The 22961-nt window shown below is 40.3% G+C and overlaps 1 protein-coding gene across 1 annotated transcript in view; it reads left to right on the top strand.

The window, feature by feature from the left end:
• The first annotated feature begins 3952 nt into the window (after positions 1 to 3952).
• The window catches only part of SINHCAF (SIN3-HDAC complex associated factor), a 29412-nt gene continuing 10403 nt past the window's right edge, over positions 3953 to 22961 (top strand). Inside the window, exons 1-4 of the mRNA XM_082666766.1 lie at positions 3953 to 4071; positions 18243 to 18390; positions 19690 to 19789; positions 21403 to 21529. Coding sequence (XP_082522892.1) covers positions 18263 to 18390; positions 19690 to 19789; positions 21403 to 21529 — 355 coding nt within the window. The 5' untranslated portion in view covers positions 3953 to 4071; positions 18243 to 18262. The remainder of the gene's footprint in view (positions 4072 to 18242; positions 18391 to 19689; positions 19790 to 21402; positions 21530 to 22961) is intronic.

Below are 22961 nucleotides of genomic sequence, written 5' to 3'. Positions count from 1 at the left end.
TCAGTAGTTGTGGCACACCGTCTCAGTAGTTGTGGCTCTCGGGCTTTAGAGCGCAGACTCAGTAGTTGTGCCGCACAGGCTTACTTGCTCTGCGGTATGTGGGATCTTCCCTAACCAGGGCTCGAATCCGTGTCCCCTGCATTGGCAGGCGGATTCTCAACCACTGTGCCACCAGGGAAGTCCCTGGCTTTTCTAATGATGGTCCTTCAGATAGTCAAAGATTGCTCTCTTGCTCAACCAAAACATAACCCTTCCTTCAATTATTGCATTTATGCTGTGGTTTCCAGACTCTTTCATCATCCTGATTTCCTCTCCTGTGAACTCATTCTAGTTTGTCAATGTCCTTCTTAAAATAAAATTACTTTTGTTACCGATAATTTTATTTTTTAAAGTATGCTATTCAAATGCCATAAGACTTAAAATTTCTATAAATTCAGAGGTTGCTCTTTCTAAGAGTAAATTTGTGACAATTCTTTAAGTCTTTAAGTTCAGAAATTTGAAAAGTTAATTTTGATTAAGTAATAGATACCTTTTTCTGGCAGCTGTCAACAGTTGCTGGAGGATTGCTTAGATCACATAACCAATTCCATACTTATAGTTTAAAATTATCTGACTTGCTCTGAACCACTTGCTAGTTGAATTTCAAAAGGATTTACACAAATAAGTAACAAAATACTGTGCTTGTTTAGGCGTGAGGAAAACGTTTAGTCTTATAGCTATTACCTGCTAAGGAACCAAACCCAATGTTTACTAATAATAATCAGCTCTTTCCTGGGCTCAACAAAAATGTTTTGATGTGGTTTGTACCAGTCTCTGATGAGGGTATCAGCCTTCATTTAAAAAACAATCATTAGTTTGAGTTGTCATTACAAACCTTTCTAAATTGCTGATAATATCCTTCATTACCAAGCATGAATTGTCCTTTTCAGTCCTTTATATATAATTTTTCCTCCATTCCAAGATTATAATAAATTGTAAAATTGCTGACAATAGTTAATCCTCAAAAGAAGACAACAAAAGCTACAGAAGAAAAAGTAGCAAGTAAAATAGAATTATATAGAAATAAATTAGATGAGGTAAGAGGGGCTTGAGCCTCCCTACTTCTGAAATGGTTTTACTATCTGGAAGTTATGATCATTAAGTGTTTGCTAAGTGAACGAAAACATTTGAGCAACAGGCATAATTCTACAGCAGGGACAACAAATTATAAGCAAGGTAGTGGGCTTAACCAGAGTATCTGGTAACTTATTTTCAATTTCAATTTTTACTACATTTTCAATTTCAATATTTTTGATAACTCAGTATGACTTCAAAATAGCACTATAGTCATTAAAAAATCTGAATATTTTCCTAACATGGTGTAATTCAATCTCCTATAATCCAAATTTACATATTATAAATTCCTTCCTCCCTCCCTCCCTTCCTTACTTCCTTATGAAAAAGTCACTTAGGCTATTCAGGAAATAGTATTTTAAAGTAGCTCATAAATGAAGCTATTGGCCGTGGATAGAACGAGATATAACAACACGCTCAAGCAATGAAATGAACAAAAGAACCTGTGGAATGCACCTGGTTGTTCAAAAATAGCAGGTGCTTTTTTTTTTTTTTTTTTTTTAAGATTCTAAGGAACTCAAATTTCTCTTTAAGGATTTCGTTGCTACCTTTCCTACAAAAATTACCCAGATTGCTTCTTGACCCCTACTTTGAGAGTAGAGGAAGTCTTACTGTATGGTATTAGCTCAGTAGCACAGTATATCCAAAATACTGTAATTCCTGCATTCTTTGCACATTTGGACCTATTTCATCCCTGGATTACAATATATTTTCTTTTTTTTTGTATTGAAGTATATAGTTGATTTACAATATATTAATGTCAGGTGTATAAGATAGTGATTCAATATTTTTATATTATACTCTGTTTAAAGTTATTATAAAACAATGGCTTACAATATATATTCTTTACATAAACTTTCAAGAGGAAAGGCATTCAAGGTGTGTATTTATATTTTATATAAATATATATTTTATATTTAAATAAAATATATAGATATATCCTATAAGTAATAATTGAAGTTTGAAAAATATTACTATACTTGCAATTTCCATACTTTCAGAAGCATATACTAATGTGAAATTATTTTTGGAGTATCTGTCATAAACCATATAAGTACTTGAGACAACCAGGGCCAAACTTAAAAAATCCTCTTCAGAAAGAAGAAGGTAGAAGTTTATGCTTAGAGTCCATTTTGCCACCAAGCCCCAGAAATGGTTATTAAGCCTATTCTGCTTTACTTATGAAAAGGACAGGCATTATATCAATCAAGGTGATCACTGTAACTTCCAAACTCATTTTAAGTTGAACACAAAAATTCTAAACTAAAACTGTTTTTATGTGAGATAAGTCTATAATAAATTTGAAAATGTCCACTGATTTATTACTTACAAGCAATTAGTCAGAGTTTATTATGTACTGTGCACTGTTTTTAGGCACTAGAGTACAAAAATGACTACAACATTAAATTCTTGCCCTTAGGGAGCTCACATTTTAGTGAGAGGTGTCAGTTTTTTTCTCCTTTGCAGGTATTTAATATATTGCTTTCATATACAGTTACAGAAGTAGTATGCTACAGAGCTTAAAGAAAAAAGAAGCATTAGTTGAAGAATTCAGAAGTGGATTTGTCTTGTATGTACTAGGAATTGGCTGTCCTATTAAATTAGCATTTCAGAAGTATCTATTTAAATCCATATTGTTGACACTACAGTGAAAGCAGTGAAACTTGTCAGCAGATGATTAAGTTTTATGGTTGATGTCCACACTTTTGTATCCTGGGACCAATATCAAGTTTCTGGGAAAAACATCCTTCCTCTCTCCCCATGTCCCTCTATCATTAAGTCAGGGTCTCAGCCTGTTGGTGTTAGAAGTGTTCTGGGAATAAAGGTGTATCACAGTCATTTTTCATTTTTCACTTACCAATTTGAGAAGATTTATTTCAGTTTTTCAGTTTTTTTCCCCTCCTGAGGCAAGAAGCATGGCTACTTTTTCAATTCCCAAGACCACCATTTGGTAGTATTATTTCTGGGTGAGTGGAACACACTTTACCAGCAGCTGGAGATGGTATGCACGTCCCTAGATTACTGGCTTTCCACTAACTAGTCTTTTAGGAAAGCGACACTGTTCCCACGGAAATTAACAACCGTTCAACTCAGACTTGAAATCTTAAGGCCAAAGTGGAGAAGAAAATTGGATTGTTATGGGTTGGGTTACTGTTTGAGGAGGGCAGACAGGAGTTAGTGAATGGATAGAGTGTCAAAATGGGACTTTACTAAAAGACTCATTAAAGACAAACCTCTTCTGGCCCCAGAAAATTAAAAAAGAAAAATGATTCAAAAACCCATTTTCAAACAAAATTTAGCAAATGTGAGAAACGTATAAACTCAGTGTGGATGCTTGCAAGACCACCTCCCCTGTCACTTCAGGCCAGAAACCGGGCACAGGTGTGAACATTTTGCAAAAACAGCTTTCAAAACTATTTTTCAACGCGAAACGGTGCGCCTGAAAAGCTTCAGAGTGGAAAGCACTTCACGCAGTCTAGCGTTCTCCCTGGGTTGCTAACCTTTCCGCCTTTCCCATCCCGCCACTCCCCGTTGGCCGCCGCCTCCAGCCAGGGGGCGTTTGTTTACGTGACGTCACTGTAGTAAGCAGTCCCCGCCTCCATTTCTCTCTGGCCGCCGCGTTTCCCGCGCCGCGGCGCTTCTCCCCTTAAAAGGACAATAGAGGCCTCGGGAGCGCGCGCGCCCGCCGGGCCTTCTCCCCTCCCAGCCATCGACGCGCGCGCGCCCGTATGCAAATAAGTTCGATTCAGGAGAATTTTGTACCAGGAGCCGCGCGTGCGCAGAGGGAAAGCGGAATCTACACCTTCCGCGCCAGCGGTAGCAACTGCAGAACTGCAGGAGACAATCTTTCTAGACAAGGCAGTTGAGGAGGAGGGAGCGATTGGGAGGTGGGCTTGGCTTGGCGTGCACTCCGCACCTCGGGAACGTTTTTGCGCGTGGAACGTCTGCTTTTGGCAGGTGAGTGACTCGAACCATTACTGTGGTGCAAAACTGTCTCACGAGGCATTGATTTGAGAGTGGCTCTTTTTCTCTTTTCACCTAACCTCACCACCTCCCCCTTCCTTACACAGACACACACGCACACATTTATATACACACAGGAAGTTTTGTCTTGGAGATGGCATTGCTGGGAGCGCTGTTTTCGTGATCTTCAGACCTCAGATTCTTTTGTATCTGCATGTTTAGTGAGTGCTTTTCAGTTGGGGAGGGTATCTGAGGCAAACCGAAAGTCTTGAGGTGGGGGAAGTGAGTGGAGCCTGGAAAGGAGTGAGGAATCGCCTGAGGTGAGGGATCCACGTTGAAGGTGACAATGACTTTTCTCAGCCGCAGTGTTCGCAGGCGACAAGGAGTTCGGTGGCTGAAAGGCCCGAGCGAAAAGGAGTTGCTGGCGATTGCGGAGGGGCCCCGGGTCGGTGCACCCGCGTGGGCGCGCGCCCGGGAGTGGCCGGCCGCCGTTGTTGGACCTCGTGCTTTAGTTTCTTGCGGCCCCCGCGCGTGTTGTGATGAGGGTGGACAATGAACGCCCCTCGCTCGAAAACTAAGTTGCCGCCTACTTGCGAGCTGTCGGGCGGAGGGCGTTTAAATCGGCCTTTCGGGTCGGTGCCGGCGTGGCCCGAGTGCACGCGGGTGGCATTGTCCGCCCAACTCTGGAGGGATGCGGATGCGACAATGAGCAACACGCGGCTGCTCGGAAGCGGCCCCGGCTAGCAGACGCCTCTCCCCGGGCCGCGCCCAGTCAGCGCGGGCGTCCGGGGTGTCTGTGGAGCCTCAACTTTGGTTCGCAATTTATTCACCTGTAGCGTAGATGTGGGCGCCGCGGCGCTCTCTAGGGCGACCGTGCGCGGCTTAAGATGGCCAGTCGGAGCCGAGTTGACTCCGGGATGGAGGCAGCGGCGTTGACTGAGCCGGAGGAGTGCGGCAACTGCGGAGGGCACTGCTTTCTGTGCCGAGCGTGACAGACCACGTGCTGGGGCTGCGACCCGGGTTTGGTCGGGGGTCCGGCTGAGCGTCCGGCTCGCGGTCAGCCGGGAGATGCGGGCGCTGTCGGGGCCGGCCGGCAGGACAATGTGACTTGCTGATGATGGCGTCTTGCCAGTTTAAAAAGCAGAGTGAAAGTCGCCAACTCTCGGCCGGTGCGGGGCGGGGAATCCGGGCGTTTCTTATCAAGGACATTGCAAAACTTCGATTAAATGGGCCTGCTGCTAGGGGAGGACGTTGGGACTAGCCCCGGAGTCCCAGGGCGCAGGGTCCGGACCCTTCTCCTGGGCGGTCGTGAAGTGTCTCCCCCTGAGATACAATCCCACGTCCCTGAGGCTGCACGTAGGCAGCGCCCGGCTGGACAGAAAACAAAGAGCTGCATGTGCCGGTGCGGGCCCGGCCGGCACTCAGGGCGGCCGCCGGGCGGGCTGGGCCCCCCCTAAGTTCGGACGAGTTTCGGGAGGGGCTTTTTGTCTTTCGGGCCCTCGCGGGGAAACTTTGGCGGCGCTACTTGTGCGCGGTGCGGTGCCGGTGCGCGGGGGAGGCGGCGTGCTAACGCGCGGCGGGCGGCCGAGGGGCGGCAGTCGGGGCCCGGCGCTGGAGCCCCGGCGCCGGGTGCCGCGACGGCCGAGGGCCCGGGAGAGCGCGGCCGCGAGGGCTCGGCCCGCTCCCCGGGGCCGAAGCCTGCGTCTGGGAGGTCTGTGGATCCGCCTTTGAAGTCGAACTGTTGCCATGTTTGAATTACGTCAGGGCAAAGCCATGAGGAGGAACAAGCCCCGGCAGCGCGGCGTGCGGGAGGCGCGGCCTGCGGGAGGCGCCGGGCCGGCCGGGTGGGCGGGCGGGCGCGGGGCCCGTTGTTCCGGCGCAGGTGAGGGAGGCGGCGGCGAGAGACGCGCTTCCCTCCAGCCGCCGCCGCCGCAACCCCCGCCCCGCCCCGGCGGGCAGCTCTCTGCGGGAACTTTTCCTTCCGACCCCAGTTGCTGTGTTTACCCACCGATCCGCCGGGGAGCGGTTCTCTTTGCTGCCTGGGTGCTTCTGTCTCGGCCGTCGCCGCGTGCCCGGGGTGGGGTGGGGGGAAGCGCAGCCTGGGGCGACCGCGGAGAACCGGGGCGGGACGGGGAGGCATTTTGCTGCTTTCGGGGAAACCGGCGAGCGCGGCGAGCACCCCTCCCCCACAGCCGAGCCGCGGCCCGCAAGTGCAGGGGGCCCAGCCCCGACGACACCGAAAAACCACCGCGGGGAAGTTCGGGGCTCCGGTTGTCCTACAAAGGGAAGTGAGGACTGTGGGTGAATCGTGCGTGCAGCTCTCGTCTTTGTGTGTTTACGTGTGGGAGGGGGGCCGGCTGGGGCGAGGGCTGGTTTGGTTGGGGGGGGTGACTTCTTGGGGGTGGTAGGGCGGTGCAGAGTTTGTTCTCGTAACTCTGACCCTACTAGGTTTCTTTGTTTTTGTTTTCTCGCTCTAACGTTCGATTACGATTACTCCAGGCACCCGGAAGACCAGGAATTACTGTTCAGTCAAACATCAACCCGGGGCGAGACAGTTTCTCCCCAGCCGTCCTTCCCCCCTCACTCCTCTCTCACGTTGTCCTAAGGAAGCTTAAGAAAACTACACCACCTCCTTTCCTCCGAATAATTAAAAAAATGAATTTGACCTTGTCATTAAAAGTACTCTGAAAGCACCTGTTTTTGAACTGGAGTTTGCCGGACTTGAAAAGCCCTTTAATAACTTACGTTGCAAAACCGAACACGTTTATTAGTTGCTGAATCTAAATTAAATTCTGGGAGTTTATTTCTGGTGGACTTGGAGAAAAGCCCGATGGCATTTAAAGTATTTATATAGTGGTTTGGGGAAGGGGGAATCTTCCTTGGCCCTAAAGGTATGCTTGGCTCAATGTTCCGGGCGTTATCTTTGGACGACCTTGAAGAAGCTAGCACGTAGGAGTTAGGCCTTTCTTGGAGATTTTCTCTGGGGGCTGGGGAGGAAGCTGCTCAGGGGTTGACACAAGGTGATGGCTAGCGATCCCCGCTAGCTGCTTCATAGTTCCTGTGAACTGGGGTTGACCTTCTGGTTACCCCTCTTAGATTTTCTTTCCAAGCTAACTTTTTTTTTTTTTTTTGGTATGTGGCCCCAGGCATAGCTCAGAAATTATGCTGGTTTGACACATGGATGCTTCTTTGGTATTTGGGGTTTGCCTGCAGTCTAGACATCCGATAAGCAGCACCACGTCTGTTGCTTCTTTCCCGATTTCTCCTGCATTTTGACCATGTTTAAGGGCTAGAATCTAAAAGTGGTCATTACCGAAAAATAATAATATCCTGAGATGCCATGCCCACACAAACCAAAACGTCCATACAAATTAAAATCAGTTTTGTGCTGTCATTGTTTTGTTATTAAATAAACGTTTTCCCCAGGTTTTGGTTGACTAAATTACAAATACTTAAAGGCTACCAGTATTAGTAACAGTACATTTTTTAAGTGAATAGAAAGATCTTGTCGAGAGAATGAGAAACTTTGGATTTAATAACTTTTTGGCTTTGGGCAGTTGTTTCTCTGGGTCAGGTATTTAAAATGCATATGAGGCAAGGCACACTTAAAGCAAGTTTTACTTTTGGTTGTATTTTCTTTGTATATTATAAACATTTATTTAACTTGTTGCAGTTTGAAGTAAAAAAGTTTCCAATATGTATGTTCAACAATAATCATTAAAATGTTTGCAGCATAAAAATAAATAAAATGAGTATGAAGAGCTTTGCAAATACACTGTGAAATTCTTTGATTTGTTTTTCTTAATTAGTATTTTATAGCCGAGTTACAGCTAGAATTTCAATATTCTGGGAAATTTCAAATAAAATATCTTAAGGGTTTTTTTTTTAAATATAAGATGAAATGTGCAGTAGAAATTTGGTTTATAAAGGTAAATGAGTTGAGAGTGGGAAAGACACAGACAAGGTCTCTGCTGTCTTCCCTTTTTGCATTACTTTTGCAAGAGATTGGAGTTGAAAAGTTCAATACATAGTATATTCTAGAACCTTTGTGGGCCTCAACGCTGCTGTTGCACAGTACTGTTAATTCTGTATATCTGGAACCTGGATGATCAATTTTTTCCCAGAGTTGTAATCAGGCCCTGGGAAACCCTGGCTCATGAGGCTCAAATTCAGGCAGATTTATGTCAAAAAAGCAATTTGAGAATGATTTTCCATGTAAAATAAGTTTTTCACTGGGGAAAGCTTAAGCTTATTTGAAATCTAAACCAACTTCATAAGCTGTTGTAAGGACAAATTAATTTACTGTGCCAGGCACATAGTAGGTTGCTTTAAAAGTATTATGTTTTCTTTTTTTCCCTAAGCAGTGTTGGGAATATAATTGGCTAAGAATGAGGGGAACACATTTGTTGAGGCACTAGGTTAGTTGTTCAAAAGCCTCTGGGGTTGAAATGCCTAGGTTCCAAAGACTTGATCATCTTAAAGATGTAAGTCATTTTGTAGTCAAATTTTGTCACCTGCAGAATAGCAATAATAATAATAATACCTGGTTCTTGGGCATATAAATAAGCAAATCATGTGCTTGGTAAATACTGACTATTGTCCTGACAACTTTGGGAAGTAGACATTTTACAGAAGACAAAACTGAGGCCTGGATCAGTTTCCTTGCTGGAGGAAGTAATTCAGTAAATGATGAGTGGAAAGAATGAATGTCTTTGGCCTCTCCCCCACCTTCAGGAACTGGTTCTGGGAGTACACTGCCTTCAACTCCTGGTTGCCAATCCAATTCTGATTCAACCACTTTACATCAAAAAGTCCTGTGGAAATCTAGAATATGCTATTTTCTTTCTTCCTGATTTCTCTTGTCCACAAGAGTGTCCTGTTATAAAGTGAAAATATTTTATTGTCTTTTGGTTCTCCAGTTTCTTTCTCTCTTTTTTGTCAGTTTCTCTTTTAATTGAATCTGCAACTAAGGTTTTCTGTATTATGGAAATGATCTGGAAATGCAGCTAATGCATAAGAAGGGGGAGTGTATTTTCAAGGGAGCGAAGTTTTCTTTTTGTACTAGAAATATGGAAGTCACAGGCACACTTGCTATTATATATTCAAGTACAAAAGTTGCAGTTGAACAAAACTAATTCATTTCTAGCTTCATATTTAGTTGTTTTCACGTACTATAAGTTTGTTTGGATTAATGTTTTTTTAAATTTGGTTGGTGTTAATGTATGCTGAGTTTAAATAGCTCTCATTTTGCGATTCATTTCTCCGCACAGTATTCTCCTAATCTTCCCTTCCTCTCCACGTGCCTGCTTGAAATCAGCAAGAAATATTTCTTCTACCAGTTGTTATGAAAGCATTGACTTGTTTACTATTAATCTTTTCTAATTAAAGTAATTCATTTGGTTTACATTTCCTGGAAATCTTTAAAGCTCACAATTTTTTCCCACAAAAGTCAACAGACTAAATGTTAAAGAAAAATGACACCATTCAAAGCATCAGTTTTTTAATACATGTTTTTATTATGGACACCATTCCTATTTCATGCCCTTAAAAACACTGTTCAACACTATTTTGGCCACCCCACTCTTCTTAGCAAGTTCCACCCAGTTTTGTATACTTTGTACATTCAGCACCTGGTTGTAATGTAAGACTTTCTGCCCTGTAACAGTTTATCATTGAGTAGAGGAAATAATACATTTAGTTTCTGCCCTGTAACGGTTTATCATTGAGTAGAGGAAATAACATACTAAACAAGTTCAGGTGTGTTTGTTAGCTATGGAAAGGTTTTGTAAAAAGATATAATCCTTAAAAAATTTCTCAGGTTAAGGGGATGGAGGAGAAACCATCTTGGACAAAAATAGGAGCCTAAGTAGAGATGCGGCTAGTTATTAAAGTTGGTTTGACACTCCTGGAATATCAGAATTCTAAGCTGGGAGCAGCTGGTAGCCAGGACTAGATCCTGAAAAGCTTTGAATTTCTTGCCAAGGAGTTTGGATGTATCCTGAAGCCAGTGTTGGTACCTTGGAAGGGATATTAACATTTGAACTTTAGGAAGATACCACCTGTTTGAAGGGTGCAAGGAAGTCGGTTATGAGGCTCTGACAGGTGTTCGAACACCATAATGAGGGACAAACAGGCAATAGGGATGGAAGGGACATGAACGAGAGAAGTGAAGGAAGAAGCAGATTTTTCTAAGGATTTCATCGTGGACATGGTGGGGACCATGCAGAGGATGAGAAGAGAGAGCCTAGTTGACTTGCAGATTTTATATGTGACTGTATGGATGATAACCAAGATAGGTAAACACAGGAAGAGCGTGTTTGGAAGAGAAGACTATATAATCAATTTGGGGCATTTAAAGGTTAGGACTGCCAGTTCTTGTATTGGTGCTTCAGAGAGCTTAAGGAACTTTCCTGAGGTTTGGGTTAGACCAGGTGTGTGCTTTCTTCACATTTTTGTCAAACTTGAAAATGGGAGAACAAGCTTCACTGAAAGGAATATGGTCTAGTTTCATGAACTTAAAAGTCTCTCTGAAAATGCTAAGTGTCTCTTTTCCCACAAACCTGGTCTTAAAAGAAAACCTTCAGAAATCAAGATTCTACCTTCATTTTAATTTGTTGTGCGTGCCTTGGGACAGATAGAGTTCATATTTCTATAATGTGCAAGTCTTATAAATTTAAGGAAATAAATGATGTACATACACTGTTATCTTCTACTCTTGCTTCACAGCGTCCCTGGAAAGTAGAAGTGAGGTTTCACCCTAATATTACGAAGGGAGAAGTTAAAATTCTAAGTGATTTCACCCTAATATTACAAAGGGAGAAGTAAAATTCTAAGTGACTTCGTATTTACTTGTAGAGACAAAAGCAGAAATAGACTCCAACTTGACTCATGGCGCCTTCTTCACCACAGTCACAATAGTTGCATGTCTTACTGATAATCATCTCTTAAAAGCAAATAAATACTATGTTCCCAACCTTTAACTTTCCCATCCACTGGAATCTCTCTTAATCTGGTATTGGGATACCCAGATTTTTTTATAACACTGTCAAAATGGGATTTTTTTATACTATCTAAAACTCAGACCTGGATTTGTGATTTTTATTTTTAACCTGTGCTACTTCAGCTGAACACTTATTTCTGAGTTTGACCGCTTTCCCGTAGGAGGAGTTCTAGATTCTGCTAACGTGGATTCCATAGGCACCACTGTATAAATATTTTACCATGTAATTTCTCAGGCTGGGTACATGTTTGGAGAAGCTATTGGCGAACAAGTGGGGATCCATCACCTCTTTTTCGGTTTTCCTCCAGGCAGGTTTAAATTGTTAAATTTCACTTAAAAAAGTGAATCAGTAAATTCAGAACCTTTGGTGTTGGGATGTAGGTTGGTCTCTACTAGAAGCAGGTGAGAGGAAATAGTAGTGTTTAATTGCTCCATGGCTTTCCTTAAGCCCTGCCGAAACATGTCTCCTTGTAGGGGAATACTGCATCCAAGTGGCCTAGCAGTAGTAGAACACAAAACACTCAGTCCTGTTTGACCCTTTGTGAAGTGTTGCTCCAGTTACACTGTTAGTGTTTACTGGATCCTGTACTTATATGTGATTAAAGATAGCGTACTGTTGACTAAAATGGTGTCGAGGGTAGCATTACTAGTTCCACAAACTCAAGGTTGCCCATAGCTTTTGATCATGAGTGTTTTTTCGTATTTCTCTTCATTTCCCATCATCCTGCCGTTTAAAGTTCAGGTCTAAAGAATACATCTCCTTCACTTCAAAGTTGTCTTTGGTTGCTTGGTTCCTTTTGTCTTTGTTCACCACTGCTTCCTTCCCACTTTACAAATCTTTTGCTTGTCTCTTCTCTGCAGTTTCCTTCCCATTCTGTTCTGTCTGTTCTGATTTTACTAGTCTATTCTGTACTCTCTCCTGTGGAATATATTTCCTAATGTGTGTCTCTTTGTCCGTATGTCTTTGAGGAAGTTTATTTAAACTCTCTGGGAGTTTTCAGATTCCTCTTTAGTTAAGATATGTGATGATAACTAAGGTTTTGGGGTGTGGTGCACTTGATTAAAAAAAAATCAGTATAGAAGGGAGTAAAGTGAAAGTAAGCCTCCTTCATTCTTGCACCCTTCAGAGGCAACTGCTGTTTACTAGTTTTTAAAAATCTATTTTAAAAAGCCAGTTTGTGTATTTAGGTTCTCATTAAAAACATACTATGGGATTATACTGTATAACAAGATACCTTGGATAAAAGTTCCCTCCCTGCACATGTCGTAGAACTACTGCCATCTTTTGAAGGGCTGAAAGGGTATTCTGTATTATGAAGACACCATACGTAAACCAGTCTGAGAATCCATGGACATTTAGGTTGCTTCCAATTTCTTATGTATTTTTTTTTTAAAGGTCTAGGTCATTTGGATTTTAGAGAGAAAAAGTGATGATTAGAAGCTATAGGGTTTTGGTCTGTTGAAAACTAAGATAACTTTAATTGAGGAATGTTTTAATTTGGGAGGTTGCACCCCTAATTTGTGCATCAGAATTTCACTTCTCAAGATGGCATGGACAAGTTGTGAAGTTAACTGTAAAGCTGATTTATCATCGTTGGCATACTTACTTCTCTCTGTTTTCTTCTATCTATCTAGTCCATCCAGTGGCATTTTGAGTTTTGAAAGGTACTTTTGAATATAAGAAAGACTTTACTACCCAGAAGGAGTCTAGAAAGTAAAATTGGGGAAGTTATTACATTGGAGAAACTATTGGTGTCCTTCAAAGCATATATAACAACTAAGGTGAGCCTAATACATGTTACATTTATCATAATAAGGACCCTCTCCATTTTCCTAAATGTTAAAATCACACCCTTATAAGATTTGAAAGACAAGAAAATACTCTGCAGAATTAAGTTCTTCACCTCACTGTCTCCTAATTCCATATTAAAAAGGGTACTAGAAGCTCTAAAATTTGCATTTCACGATTCTTCATACTGTTTCTTAGTTGGAACTTAAAATCAGGTATTTGGTATTATTAAAAATTGTAAGACATCGCCTTCAAGCTATTTTTCAGAAAACTTTTCTTAAATAGCATCCCTTCACTATTGGCTGTGAAGATTTCTTTCCCATTTATATTGTATTGTACTTAGTAAACTTACCTTATGTGTGCCGAATTAAGTGTAGTAAGACATCATCCCTGCTCCTTGGCTTCATAATCTCATTAGATCAGATTAGAATTGGCTCTTTTGTATCTTGATAAACAGTGGTTACTTCAGCCTTTCCTTGTCCAACACTAAGGTTGCATTTCCCATCCTTTCATTAAGTTGATGATTGAATTCTTTTTAAAGATAAATTTATTTATTTTATTTTTGGCTGCGTTGGGTCTTTGTTGCTGCGCGTGGGCTTTCTCTAGTTGCGGCGAGTGGGGTCTACTCTTCGTTGCGGAGCGTGGGCTTCTCATTGTGGTGGTTTCTCTTATTGTGGAGCACGGGCTCTAGGCGTGTGGGCTTCAGTAGTTGTGGCACATGGGCTTCAGTAGTTGTAGCACGCAGGCTCAATAGTTGTGGCTCACGGGTTCTAGAGTGCAGGCTCAGTAGCTGTGGTGCACCGGCTTAGTTGCTCCACGGCATGTGGGATCTTCCCGGACCAGGGCTCGAACACGTGTCCCCTGCATTGGCAGGTGGCTTCTTAACCACTGTGACGCCAGGGAAGCCCGATCACTGAATTTTTACGATCAACTTTTTGGAAGTTTTAAAGTGGAAGAAACCCCAGTAAATCAATCAAAACAAATGTTTAGAATTGATTGTTGCATTTAAAAAATTCACATTGTTGTCTATGTATGCTATTTGTTCATGTAATTATAGTTATTTCTCTTATGGCTTTTGCTGACTTAGCTATTAACTTTAATCTTTTTAATTTGGGGCGATTGAATTAAATTGGACAGAACAGTAATTTCAGCATGGTTGATTTGTCTGTAACTGTTACAGTATTGAAAAAAACTTGTGGCTTTTTGGCTGACAGTAGATAAAGAACTAATGTCAATGAAAGTGCTTTATAAAACATGAAGTGCTATACAAATGACAGCTTTTTAAAAAAGTTTAATCAACACATTTATTGAGTACATACCACATGATTGGCACTATTCTAGGTGCTGAGGTTACAAAGATGAATAAAGACAATAAGAGAATTCCCAACCCAGTCTATTTTTATTTTTAAAAACAAGCTTATTGAGATATAATTTATGTACCATAAAATTCACTCTTTAAAGTGTACAATTCAATGGCTTTTAGTGTATTTAGAGTTTTGCAGCTATCACTACTATCTAATTTTAGAAGGCAAATGACGGTTTTTAATCAGCATTTTACTTCTTTCTGATTTTTGCCTTTATCTCAAAGGTACATTTTCTTCTGCCTTCTGCAAATACATGCTTAAGGGTGAGATTGTACGGGGTACACTCTCATCTGTAACTATTCATCAATTAGGAAGCAGATGGTATTAGCTTCCTTCTATTAAAACACTGCTGAATGATGTGACACCTATAAGAATAGATGCAAAAATCACAAATAATTTGAACAGATAAAATAGATTGTTCTGGAGGGATCATTTAATATTGCACAAATGTGGAATTAGGAAAGAAATACTCTTTTTTTAAAATTGAAGTTGATTCACAATATTATGTTAGTTTCGGGTATACAACATAGTGATTCAGTATTTTTATAGGAAAGAAGTATTCTAAAGAACCACCCGGTTTGTTGAGATAACAGAAATTCCAAGTTTAAAATCAAATGTGCCATGCTCACCCACTACCCTCTCAAATATACAAAGTAACTTGGTTTCAGAGCCAGTTTGTGTCGTTAGTTTTTTCTCAGAGATTAGGTAAGGTTTTTTGTTTTTTAAAACATTAGTGGGTCTGTAGATTTTGTGAAAATATTTTCAGTTAATCTCTGCTCCCCAAAGCTCAAAATGGCTAAACACCAACCACTGCTTAACTGGGTTGCTGTAAACAGAGCCCAAAATGAAACGCCTGCGTATTTGCTGCAGATTCCCAGGTACCTCTCAAGTGCAGGAATAAGCTCAGAAAAGGTTTAATAGGTTTATTAAGTAATCATCCATTAAAAGGCTCATGCGCTACTTGTGTGCTGCATTAGGACAAGTGCCTGCCTGCTTACTGCATTTAGCACTGCTTGGAAGAGGGTGAACCCTAGGATTTAGACCCCACTCAGATGTTTAGGCAGAAGAATTTTGTCAGGAAAAAAAGGTTGCAGAGCTACGTAAAAGATTATCAATCAGAAGACATCAGGCTATTGTATTTTTTCTGATGTCTAAGAAGAATATCCTCAAGCTGAAGAATGGATTGTTTCACTGGTACTATTGGGTAAGTTTTGTGGAGATCCCCAACAACAACAAAAATCATACTGAAGATGAACAGTTGATTCACAGTAGCTGCTGATGAAAAGGAAAGCCTCAGTACCTAGCGGTAGCCCTAGTATTTCTTAGCAGCTTGCCCCCATGATAACTGGCACAAACTCTGGCTTCTTGGTCAAATCCAGCCTCAGGGAAGGTAGTTCATATATTGGAGATGATCTGATTTTTGTATAGTTTTGATGGCATGTTTATTTGTGGAGAGAAGGGGATTGTGAGGGTAGAGATAGGAGTCTGTCTGTTGTAATAGGATTTGGTCTGTGTGTTAATGGAATGAACTGGCCTTCCTTGCTGTATACTTCCTTTATCCTTGCTGAGAAGAGAGGTTGAAGTTTCCTAGAGCTATTGATGAAGCTGGTGACTGCAAGAGGAACTCTGGACTTTTGACCTTGATGGTAATGGAAGGTGTTGGGGGAGTTTGGAGAGCCCACAGTTTGGTGTAAGGACTAGAAAGTTATGTTACATTTTTGCCTCAAAACAGAAATATACAAATTAAAGCAATAGCTTCTACTTTCTGAGTACTTATTTTAATAAGTTTCTATAAACCTGTGTCATTTGACGTGGTTTTTCCCAAAGCAGCACATGGCCATTTTCTCAGGAGGCAATTTTCTTTTCATTCATCATATGGGTTTGTTAGATGGAAAAAGAAATCTACCTCATTTCACAGGTCTGTGCCTTTTCCTACTATATACAGAGCACCTTCCTCATTTTTTTCCTTTCAAAAAATCTCATTTAATGAAAATAATTAACTTAATCAACTAGGAGTATTTTATTTTCTTGTTTTAACAATTCTTAAAGTAACTGTTAGTTTAGGCTTAATTATTGAAATGCATCAGTGTCCTTCTGCCCCATTGCACCTCCCTTTTTGCTTGCCTCCCTCACCAACAAAAACATCAAAGAACACTTAATGAACAGTGGCCCCTGTTTAAAAGGAAAACTTAAGTCTTTAGTTATTTACTGATAAAATATTTTCTTAAAAACAAGTTATAAATCATTTGTTTATATTTCAGAATCCCTGCATCTCAAACACACACACACAGACACACACACACACACACACATGACATCCTGGATATTTGGTTATTTTTCTGAATCACTTTCATATACTTGCTCTGGTATGGCTAACCAGAAATGGAATGGAATGAGGTTAGGCAAGAGGTCATCCAAAGACAAACACCAAAATTTTTGTTTTACTTGTATATTTGAGTATATTTCTAAAAGAACTTTTAAAAGGGTGGTGTTCTGTAGTTATAACTCCTAAAACTGTGGGCACAAATCTAGCTGGTATTAATAATTTTCTCTTCTTGATGCTTTATATGATGGTTTTGTGATAATTTGTATTTGGACCTTTACACACACACATACACCCTGCTCTGGATTTGTCCCTTGGGGTTTAGTTTCTGTTCATTACCGTTTCATCACCTCTCTTAGTCCAGATGTTCTGGTGAAGTTGGTCCTTGGTTTGGATATTCTAAATTACTTACAAGGTACTTGTTTACTGCCAGCTACATTTTTGTTGCATCCGGCCCTGGAGCTGCATCTGCCTTCCTTGCTTGATGTTGAGATTTTTTTGATCATGGAAATCACAGTTTACGTTTTTGAACGTATGCCTCCCACTATTACTGTTCTAAGGCACAGCACCTCATTGAAAAACTTCAAAAACCTCTGTAACAGCTGTGAGGGGCAGACCACTGGGCAGGCAACATGAGCTCATTCTTAATTTATCTTAATGATTTATAAAATTATTATTCTTAAATTATAACCCTGGAGTTTTGTGTATTTTACGTCCTCCTTTCAGTAGTTTCAATTCAGGAACAACTTGCCTTAGAACTTCCCATTTATCACAGAAGAAATCCCCTCTGATTTCCCATAGGGCAAAGTAGTGTAGGTTGATGCATATTGAGCTACTTCTGTGCTTAGTATCAAATAGTGGTCCTGTAGTAAATGCTCAAAACTTTCCAAGAGGGGGGAATCACATTAATGCAGAGATGCAAAATAAAAAGGGGTGCCTTAGCTTAAATTTTAGGATGTGTCCTCCATTGTGTATGATTCCATTACTTCACAGGATAGTGGGGAGAGTTTGTTGTATTCTCTACTTAAAATCTTGAATTTTAGAAAATGCCTCCTTCCTGCAATTTTATTTTATTTATTTTTAAAAATTAATTAATTAATTAATTTATCCTTTTTTGGCTGCGTTGGGTCTTGTCTGCTGCGTGCGGGCTCTCTCCAGTTGCGGCGAGTAGGGGCTACTCCTCGTTGTGGCGTGTGGGCTTCTCATTGCGGTGACCCCTCCCGCCGTGGAGCACGGGCTCCAGACGTGTGGGCTTCGGTAGTTGTGGCTTGTGGGCTCTAGAGCGCAGCCTCAGTAGTTGTGGCGCACGGGCCCAGCTGCCCCGCAGCATGTGGGATCCTCCCCTACCAGGGATCGAACCGGTGTCCCCCGCATTGGCAGGTGGACCCTTAACCACTGCACCACCAGGGAAGTACCCTTCCTGCAATTTTAGAATGAGTGTTTGCCAGGAGGGGAGAAGGAGGTAGTAGAAGCCTTGTTAAATACCTGAGCTACTTTGTGTGTTTTAGACACTTGCTATGCTCGTGTGCCTAGAATTGAGGTGGGTCCAAGAGGTTTTCACCAGTGCCCTCCTCTCTTGGTCATGTAATACCGCATTGCTGGGGTAGGGTGGAGCAGAGAGTTCGCTTTTAATGGTTTCTTGTTATAGCCCTCAACAAAGCTGTGTCATCAATTCCCTTGGCTTTACAGACTATTGCCCAGAAGAAAAGATGTTTGGTTTTCACAAGCCAAAGATGTACCGAAGTATAGAGGGCTGCTGTATTTGCAGAGCTAAATCCTCCAGTTCTCGATTCACTGACAGTAAACGCTATGAAAAGGACTTCCAGAGCTGTTTTGGGTAAGATCATGTGATGTTTGTACCATTTTTGGAGTGAAAAAGATCACAGTATACAGAAGTATTTCTAAGCAAAGGGATTGGAACAGTGTGCTAATAATTAAAATCACTCATATTCTAATCTAGGTTATTTCAAGGCACTTGCTCTTAAATCAAACAATACTGACAGCCTTCCTTTTTCTAGATTATGAGGAACTACCAAATTAATTGTGAAGCCCTTTAGAAGTTATAATCAAACAAACCCTTTTGTTAACTTCAGGATGTACAAAGAGATTTTTTTTAAAAAATTACCCTTATTCTCTCTTACAGTAATTGTCCTCCACTAGTTTTCTGTCCTTTGTATTGTTTTTCTAAATTATAGAAATATATTTTAACCCAATCTGCTGAGGATACTAGCAGGACTTAATGTACTGCCCTGAAACCTGTCAGGCTATGTTAGCTTTTATTTTATAATTTCGTTCTTTATTTATCTTTTGACAATAAACCTCTGCTTAATAAAATGGAAATTACTTTCCAACAAATACTTGGATGAAATAAAATACTTAATGTTGAGCCATTTCCCATGTTAGAAATTAATTTCACCACTGTTCTTTCTTATCAAAACATTTTGTGGATTATTTATTGTTAATCCTAGACTTTGTACTTAATTTTGAAGGTTGTCAAAGAGTCTCCACTAACCAACCTTGCCTTTTGAAATTACATTTTTCTCCTAATGTCTTTATTTCCAATTGTATATATAATAAATGTTACTAGTATTTTTCTGTGTATTTATAATACAGGAAAAGTATAGTAAATGAAAAATTCCTCAGAGAGACAATTAAAAAATAGCTTGGTAACTATAGATTTCTTTCCCCCATGCAGATATATTCATTAAAAAAAAAATTACAGTGCCTCTCTGGTTTTGTTTGTTGTGAAACTAGAATATCACGGCACATTATTTTACTTAAAGGGTCGTGTTTTATTGCTTATGAAGTATCTACACATTTCAAGAAAGATTAATTGGACAGCATTGTTTAAAACCATGGTGACCAGGATCTTCTCTAGGTCTTAAATTTTGCTATTGTTTTAAAAAACAGTCTTTATTTTAAAATGACCAAATTGTAGCACATGGAATTGATTCATTGGATCTAGAAGTTAATTATATTTCTGAAATATTCTACAGAAACAATGGAACTGGATCACTCCAGACAATTAGAAATGACATCTATAAACTATAAATAGTGTTTTTTCTAAAAGAAATGTACTTGCATGAGTTCTTTAATGTAAAGGAGACTAATAAAGGTTTGATTGTTTTCTTATCAGGTTACATGAGACTCGTTCAGGAGACATCTGTAATGCCTGTGTCCTGCTTGTGAAAAGATGGAAGAAACTGCCAGCAGGATCAAAAAAAAACTGGAATCATGTGAGTTCATCTTTCGTCTTTCTCAATTATACCGCTGTTATATTTAAAGTAACATTAATTTTTCCCCCTAATTTAGGAAATAATATGTTCCTAGGGTAGAAAAGTCTGAAAAGAATAAAGAAAAGCACTAGTTGCTGCTCAGATATGATCACTTAACATTTTGGCATTTTGGGGAGCAAAATAGCTTGGTATGGCATTTCTCTAAGGTTGTATCAAATATACCCATTTTTGGAGATCCACAGTGTACATTTCACATATTTTTAGGTTTAACCCAGAAATTCCTAGAGTTAATTAGACATGGATCCTTTTTTTCATCTCCTAGGATTATGTATGTCCTAATTCATGTTGGTACTAATGAGCACATTGGTTTATAATCAGAACTGGATTTAAAGCCTGCCTTTACCACTTACTAGTTGTGAACTTTGGGCAAGTGACATTTATTTATAAAGTGCAAAGATAATAGCTGTCTCACAGAACTGTTGTAAGAACTGAATGAGATGATGTATATAAAGTATAATGCATAGTAATCACTCACGTAGAAGCTATTGTTAATCTATATTAAATCTAGTTGAGATCAAACTGGAATGTAAATGTGTTTTCTATTTGCATTTCACTTTATAACGTCACTAGAATTCTTTAGAAAATATTTTCAATAACCAGAACGACACCGTTAGGTCTTATTTAATTTTTCTGTATGCTAGCTTTCAGAAGATTTATGACATTTATACAAAATGTTTGTTTTTAAGCGGGCAAAAAATATTTGTTCTTTACCTTTTTTCTTACACTAGCCTTACACTGTCCTTTGGTGACAATGTTTCATTATTATAATAGGTTTCTGTGGGTCTGTTAACCTATAAAAATGTGAGTTTTTCTTTAATTAATAGCTTACCTGGAGAAGATCCAAATTGTGATTTTGAAGGTGATGTCAACCTTTTACATAAGGGTAGAAATCTGCAAATAGCCAATGTGAGTGAAGGCATGAGAAATGAGACCATATGGGGCTAGACCAGTGGCCACGCTAGGCTGTGGAAGAACATGCCATTGCCCTCACGTGGCTGACCTCAGGGATTAAGGGTGTGTAGTAAAAAGAGCATAAAGCATAGGTCTGAAAACCCTGATTTGCATCTGGGCCCCTTCCCCACCCACCCTTGCCCATTTACTAGCTTAGTGAAATAAGGCAAAATACATAGTTGAATATCTCTTGTTTTTCTTTACCCTAAAACTGGAGTAACAAATTACTGCTTACTGCTTTGTGGTGAAGTTAAAATCAAAAGTATATGAAAACTTTTTGTAAACTGCGGAACATCATCCTATAGAAATGTTAATTGTTGTTAGGTTTGGTTTTTCTTAACCTACTTGGGTCATTTTCACCATATATAAAATCTATGTAAATTTTTTGCCCAGCAGACTCCTGCTATTACTTACTTCAAAGGAAAAAAACCACTAGATAAATTATTCTTTAATACCATGTGTTGATTAAAAGTGCACATGAGCTCTCAAACACTGAGTAGGAAATTCAAATTTGGCTCCTTCAAATAAGCATTCGTCTGAACCAAGGGAATACAGAGGTGTCATTTTTAAAATGGTATTAAATATTCAGTATTTTCTTCCAGGTGGTAGATGCAAGGGCAGGACCCAGTCTAAAGACTACCCTGAAACCAAAGAAAGTGAAAACTCTATCTGGAAACAGGATAAAAAGCAACCAGATCAGTAAACTGCAGAAGGAATTTAAACGTCACAGTAAGTTTGATATTGAAACATGAGGATTTAAGAATAATTGTTTTTATTTTTGTCTGGGGTGGCACATGGCATGTATGGACCATATTTTCTTTTATTGCTTTTTAAAAAAAGAGTGGGAGGCAATGTTGACTTGGGAGAGATATTTTATTTCTATGAAATCTTAGAACTTTATCTTTGATTTTGGTGTCTTAAAAGTACTTTCACCAGCCACTTCTTCAGATTGTGCTAAGAACACAGAGCATTCTGATCTCTTTATTGACATCTTAATTTTCTAGAGGATGAACTTTTCAAGTTTGTTTACTTGATTTTTATTCTTAAGGAGTTTGAGGCCTGGAGATATGTAGAAAGGTATATAAATAATTAGTGGACAATCTGAGACTAAAGCCCAGGTTCTCTGGAGCGTACTTTTGGAAATCATAACTCAGATATTGCAGTAAAAGCCAGCCTCAAGACCTTTAGGTTTAAGGGGGCTTGGTGTGTTGTGTGGGGTGAGAGGATGGGAAGGGAATGATAAATTAATATTAAGCTCGTCTACTTTTATTGGAAGTCATTGGGGGCAGGGGACCTTTTGTGGTACTTCTGTATTTAGGAATTTAGATTTCAGATTTTTTTTTTTTTTTTTTTTTTTTTTTTTTGTGGTACACGGGCCTCTCACTGTTGTGGCCTCTCCCGTTGCGGAGCACAGGCTCCGGACGCGCAGGCTCAGCGGCCATGGCTCACGGGCATAGCCGCTCCGCGGCATGTGGGATCTTCCCGGACCGGGGCACGAGCCTGTGTCCCCTGCATCGGCAGGCGGACTCAACCACTGCGCCACTAAGGAAACCCTAGATTTCAGATTTTGAAAAGGAAATCCACTGCATATAATGTTATTATGTTATTTATTACACCCAGGGGGGTCTGAGGCAGCACTATTGAATCAAACACATTAGTGTTTCTGTGTGAAAAATGTAGGCATATTCATATAGGTGGAATAAACTAACTGTAAATAAGCTAGTCAGGTTTGCTTACCTAATTATAGTCCAGGTCAGGCCAGATTTTGTGACCAAAAGGGTTAGGAATAAACTTTTGTTTTGAGAACATTTTCAGAATTGTAGGTGGACCTGTATTGGAATTTTCAGGATTAAAAAACAAAACAAAACTGGGGAATTCCCTGGCAGTCCAGTGGTTAGGACTCTGAGGTTCCACCGCAGGGGGCACGAGTTCCATCCCTGGTTGGGGAACTAAGATGCCGCATCCCGTGCAGTGCAGCTAAAAAAAAAAATCTGTAGGACCTTGTTAGACAAAGTTTTATCAATCAGTGCTTGTTTTAGAAAAATGGAAAAAGACAAGTTACTGATCAGATAGAATGAGAGGAAGGAGAACTATCATCTCTCGAGCATTTTGGTATATGTACCAAGCACTTTACATACATAATTATCCCAATGATTTCTAT

The sequence above is a fragment of the Grampus griseus genome, assembly GCF_964374135.1.
Source record: "Grampus griseus genome assembly, chromosome: 11".
Taxonomy (NCBI): domain Eukaryota; kingdom Metazoa; phylum Chordata; class Mammalia; order Artiodactyla; family Delphinidae; genus Grampus; species Grampus griseus.
Note: the sequence above shows the minus strand (reverse complement) of the source record. Positions and strands in the feature narration are given on the sequence as shown.